This window comes from Myxine glutinosa, chromosome 2 (assembly GCF_964187855.1).
Source record: "Myxine glutinosa chromosome 2, kmMyxGlut1.1, whole genome shotgun sequence".
NCBI lineage: Eukaryota > Metazoa > Chordata > Myxini > Myxiniformes > Myxinidae > Myxine > Myxine glutinosa.
The window spans coordinates 233,234,931-233,240,996 of record NC_136262.1 but is presented as its reverse complement, the minus strand read 5'-3'; the positions used below and the strand labels follow the sequence as shown (position 1 = coordinate 233,240,996).

General features: G+C 40.9%; 1 protein-coding gene across 7 annotated transcripts in view; it reads right to left on the bottom strand.

Annotated features, from left to right (window-relative positions):
- Positions 1-6,066, bottom strand: part of TP53BP1 (tumor protein p53 binding protein 1) — a 105,504-nt gene that overhangs the window by 57,789 nt on the left and 41,649 nt on the right. For 6 of the 7 annotated variants that reach the window (XR_013622490.1, XR_013622488.1, XR_013622489.1 and 3 more), the window contains exons 10-12: positions 4,003-4,101; positions 1,026-1,559; positions 677-801 (exon numbers count right to left, since the gene is read on the bottom strand). Coding sequence is in view for 4 of the 7 variants with exons in the window: in XM_068106086.2 (XP_067962187.2) it covers positions 677-801; positions 1,026-1,559; positions 4,003-4,101 (758 nt within the window). In the remaining 3 variants the exon portion in view is untranslated. The remainder of the gene's footprint in view (positions 1-676; positions 802-1,025; positions 1,560-4,002; positions 4,102-6,066) is intronic. The other variant, XM_068106087.2, reaches the window with a different exon arrangement.

The following is a 6,066-nucleotide window of genomic DNA, read 5'->3' as shown; positions in this document are numbered from 1 at the left end:
ATTGGCTTCACAATCTTCACATTGTATGTTGTAGATGACATTCTTTCTGCCAAATTTGTTCACCTGGCCTTTTGGCTTTGACAGCAGTGCTCGTAAGGATGTTTGTGGTTTGTGGGTGTGTTGATGTTGTATTCACGTAGAATGGGGCTGGTGGTTTCGGAAGTGTGTTGTACGTATGGAAGTGCCACCGTGTGTGGAGGTGTGGTTGGATGGTTGTTGTTGTAGTTGGATTTCTGGCGACAAGATTTGATAAATGCATTTATGTAAAATCCTTCCTTGGCACACCTGAATGTTTATCCACCTACAAGGCATTTATCAAGGCATACCCAAATGCATTTATCAAATCTTGTCGCCAGAAATCCAACGACAACAACAACCATCCAACCACTAGAAGACACACACACCCCTTCCAATCAACACTTGAACCAAACTAAGCCAATGGAAATCTGGTGGGTGGGGTCAAGTGACAAATGTGGGTGGTGTCCAGCAGCTGTCACAGCCAATGGGTGAACATTACAAAAATACACCCCCAACAACAACCATACAAAGTTCTTGTAGAACTGTAATATGTCGCAGGTAAAAACAAAACCAACAGCAAGAAAAGAAATCGAATATTTCATGATGGAGTTATCCACAGCTGAACAGTGCACATCAAGGGATGCTACTATAGCCGCACCAATATAGATGACGTTGAATTGCCTCCACTCGGAGTGCAATGCTCTGCAGTCATTTCTGCAGTGCATGTTTGGACTGCAGCATCCTGCCAGTGATAAAAACCACTTGTACCGACATGGCACACTGCTGAGAACACACCAGGAGGGAAGGAAATGCATGACGCCCCAATACTTATGTTGTAATAATGGTATGAAAATAAATACATAACAATCAAGAACAGAATTAGTGCTTTTCAATTTTAAGTGTCTGAAATATAAGGTAATTCTTGAATAAATGTAAAAGAGAATGTAAGGATTTATCATACTGTAGCCAAATATTAAATAAAAAACGATTGCGGAAAATAATAATACCTGAAGGCCCCGTTTTGCTTTTTGTTTGTGTCGCTTTGGTCTGTCCACGCAGCTTTTCACTCTCACCGGACAATTGAATTGCCGACCCACAATCTTCGCTCCCTCTTGGGTGCTCTGCCCCCCAAATACAGCTGGAAGCTCCAGCAGCATTAATTTCCTGTGTCTTGTCGAGTTCCATAGGCTCCTCTTCCTCATCCACCTCCTCCTCCTGATGCAGATTCTGCTTATCTTCAGCACTGATTTCACTCCTCACTTTAGAGGACGTTGTCAAAAACCCTCTAGACGCCGAAGACCAACGTGCTTCTGATCGTTGGCGATTCTGAGACGCCGGTTCCTCTGCCTGTTTGACCATTCCATTATCCACTTTATTCACAACTTCCTCATGGGAACCAGACACCATTTTAACAGGTGGCTCAACATAAGGAACCGACGTCTCCTCTGGACTCGCAGTAATCTCATTACCGATGCTTTGATGACTGTCGTCACTCGGTCCTCCAACACTAACCACGGAGAGAGGTTGCGAACCACTCAACGCTGCATGACAGACAAGACCATCAATGCAAAATAAACTGGATACATGCAACAACAAAATAACAAACAGATAAAAATGCTTTTTTGGTATTTGGGATCTATAAAAACCATTGAGCTGAGAATCTACTTACCTTGGCATTTCCTGAACTGAATTGTATGGATTACATTTTAAGTTGATTAATGTAAAGCATTTTAAAATCTTATAAACAACTGCACAAAGGAAAACAATAATGATGGAATGGACATTGTTAAAGCATTTACTTTTTACTAAAGTTGGATGGAATGGAAAAGGTCATAAATATCACAAAAAAGCTTCCAGCTGAAGTTGTGTCAAATCATTTTGTTTTACTGAATGTATTCTACTTTCACCAATATTATACATTATATATGAATAGGAAAATGCCGCAAGACCGTTAATGTAAAAACAAAAAGTCGTCGTGCAGAACACGATACTTGCAAAATCCACCCCTCCCCCCAAAAAAGGTTGCCATGGTTACATCAAATTGACCATTTCATTAAGATTTGGTTTTGCGTGTCCATTTTGCGTGGACAGACCAAATATTCCTACAGGTCGCACAAGATCTGCCTGCAACCCTCTTATGGTCAAACTGCCAAAATCAAGACTCTCTGCTCACCTTCACTCCTTCATTCCTCTCTTCTCCCGCCTCTGGAACAAACTCCCTCACTCTCTTCAATCCCACTCCACCCTCCAGGTCTTTAAAACTGCTGTTCACCACCATCTCTTATCTTCCCCCATCCAAAACCTTGATCTTTTCTACCCCCGCTAATTTCACCCCAATTCCACTTTTTTGAAATACCAACTTCTGTCCTGGAAGTCCTTGGTGTCCTTGTGTTTTATACTTCTCCCTCCACCCCCCCCCCCCTTCCCACACCTCCTCCCCCCAAGGCCTCTCCCTTCCACACATCTCCCTGCTCTCAAATGTTGTGTTTGTGTGCTTCCCCTTCTCTCCCCATCTTGTTTTCCGCTCCCTCTTTTTGTGTGTTTTGTTTGTCTGGTTGATTTGTTTGTGAAGTAAATGTTAGCTCTTTCACGAGCCTCGATTCAGTATACAAAAAAACAAAAAAGAAGATTAAAATTGACTATTTCAATTAAAGCTCGTGTCAATTGGATTAAAATTGATGATTTTTCAGATGAAAATTGATATTAGAAGTTTGACCTTGAGGTGACCTTTAACCTCAAAAATAGTTGGTTTCCCAATTTAGTGACTCAATATACAAATGCTGTTCAAATTTTCAAGTCAATCGGAAGAAAAATTTCAATTTTAGAAATTTGACCTCAAGATGACCTTTGAAGTCAAAATCAATAGGCTTCTTCCTTATGACCAACTCTACCATCTGGTGTGGTTTCATGAAGATCGGATTAAAATTGTGACTTGAAGGTGATTCACAGACAAACAAACAGGCAAATGAAAAATCGGTCAGAGACCGAGGACTTGCCGGAATTTACTTTTTTATCGGCCATTTAGGACAAATATGGCGGCCGAACCACGTGACCTATGACATCATCATTAACATATTTTATTCCCCATGGAGTTCTTTACAATGAGCCATGTCTCAATTTTTTCTATTCAGCACTTTCGGAGATATGGAGGTGCAAAGTTTTTCGGTTTTTCCAAGATGGCGGCCAAACCACGTGACCGATGACGTCATCATCATTTTTTTTCCTCCACGAGTTTATGGCGACATGGCGCTCAAGAAATTGCATCTTGATTGGATGAAGTTTTGTACTTGTCGAATTATGACGTCATAATGGAGGCCTTGGGCCTAGAGAGTTAAAAATTGGGCACAGTCTATTCCATGGGAACTAGATTATGCTCAAGAAATTTCATTTTGATCGGATGAAGTTTTGTACTTGTCGAATTATGACGTCATAATGGAGGCACCTATGACATCATCATTAACATATTTTATTCCCCATGGAGAGTTCTTTACAATGAACCATGTCTCAATTTTTTCTGTTCAGCACTTTCGGAGATATAGAGGTGCAAAGTTTTTCAGTTTTTCCAAGAAGGCGGCCGAACCACGTGACCGATGACGTCATCAATTGGGCACAGTCTATTCCAGGGCAAGACAAATATGTGTGCAAAGTTTGGCGATTACGCGTGCAGCGGTGTAGACGTAGTGCTGCAAACAGACAGACAGACAGACAAACAGATAGACAAACGAACAGATCGATCAACATACTTGCCGGAATCTTTTCCGGCAAGTAACAAACAGGAAAACAGAATAACACAATACCAACCAATATTCTTGAAAAAAAAAATCGATTTTGCAAGTAATAAAATGTAAAAAGAGAAGAGGAAGCAGAAGATGAAAAATGTACCATAGCCCCTCTCTACATTCACTCTTGCATCCTAGATTTTGCATCCAAAAAAGCCAATTGTTATATTTTCGAAACAGTGAGACAAGTGTCAAGGCAATCTACCAATTGGGGTGCTGTGCCGTGGTGCTGGCAGAGGGGTACTTGCAGTGGGAGCATGGCCACCCTCTGTGTCCTTGGGCAGACTGAAATGAAGAGCAGATTCTGCAGGGTGTGACAAGTAGCACAGTAGGGGTGATGAGTGCTACAGGATGAAGGAACATTGATTGATGCACAAGATCATCTGAAGATCTTAAAATAAATAAATATATGGCAGCGTGCACAGATCTCAAAAGGTATTGCACTATCATCAACTCAAGCACTTATTAACAGCAAGAAACACTGCAAAGGCAAAAGGCAGGTTGACAAAGAAATATGTTTCTGCAGGAATTTCAGGATGCATTGGAATGGAATGACGAATGGGTTGATAAATGTGTAAGTACTGTGTGTGAAACACCACCATGGTGACCAGGTCCGAGGAAAGAAACTACGGGACACTCGGGCACAGGTATAGCAGGTTGCTGTAGGCCCCATTGCCCATTGTGCCATCGTAGGCCACATTTTGAATGTACATGTTATGTACATTTTGAATGTACTTTTGAGTCATTGGGGACTTTTGGGTCATCCTGGGTCATTTGGATCTTTGTGGTCTTTTGGGTCCTATGGGCCCTAAGGATCTTAGTCTTAATGGGTCTTCAAAATTCAAAGCGGTCTCAGCCGTTTAAAGGGCTAAAAGGTACTTTACAACAGTATGTAAAAGATGTACGTAATTAAAAGACGCAAAAAAAATGCCTCACACACACATACCAGATGTGAAAATATGGCGTATAATGTTCCAGGGAGACAGTCTTTCCTCCCTTCTGTTTTGTCTGGCTCTGGATCCACTAAGTAACCTCATAAATGAACAAGGACACATATACTATACGTACATGTATGATTTAAAGCTATTTTCGCCAAATGACCAAAAAAAATCGACAGGACAACAAAAACTAGTAAAAAGGTTTTCCGAAGACATTCAAATGGAATTTGGACTAGACAAGTGCACATTGGCACAAGGTAAACCAACAAAAACAGACAACCAAAAAATTGACCTTCAAACGACAATACAGAGGTTAGAAAACGAAGCATCATACAAATACCTCGGAGTAGAAGAGGGCCACTAAATATAATATGTCACAAACAAATGCACAAAACAATCGCCAAAGATTACCTACGTAGAACAAAGCCGATCCTGAAAACATACGTCTCCCCAAGAAACAAAATCAAAGCCATAAGCTAGCTCGCAGTACTAGTGTTCCAATACAGCTGCGGAATAATAAACTGGCCCCAATCAGAAATCAATAAGTTAGACATCAAAACAAGAAAACTCGTTATCATCCACAAAATGTTTAACAAAAACCAGTGCATCCCGAGAATGTACCTGCCAAGACAAGAGGGAGGGAGTGGCCTGATGGCACTCAACCAGGTGCACAGAGCAACGAGTGTAAGACTAGCTGAGTATGTGAAATGCCCAACAGACTATCGGATGCAATTTGTAAACAAACATGAACAAAACAAACCTGAAAAAGTATCCCTAACTCACCTTACAAAGAATTTCCAAAAACAGGTGCGAAGAGAAGATGCCACACAGGAAAACGAAACGGCAACAAATAGAGCCCCACAATTGCAAAAAAGACAAAAGCAATGTATAAAAAGAAATATCAAGAAATATACACCAATAACTGGGAGAATGACAAAAGAGCAGGAAAATACAAAAAATAATTGGACAGAGTGGCGATAGACAAATAAGGCTCATTGGAATGGCTAAGAAGAGGTCAGCTCAACTGGGACAGCGAACGAATCGTAATAAATGCCCAAGATCAAAGACACGACACCAATGGATTTAAAAAGATGGCGGGACTGAGCCAGACAGATAAGTGTAGATTTTGCAAGATAGAAACAGAAAGTACTAGTCTGCTCTCAGGATGCAAAAAACTGATCAGAACAACTTTACACACAACAGCACAACAAAGTATGCAACGTGATTCATTGGCATATCTGCAAAATTTTAAACATCCCAGCAACAGAAAACTCATGGAAACACAAACCAAGGGCAATCATTGAAAATGAGGACGTCATGCTCACGTACGA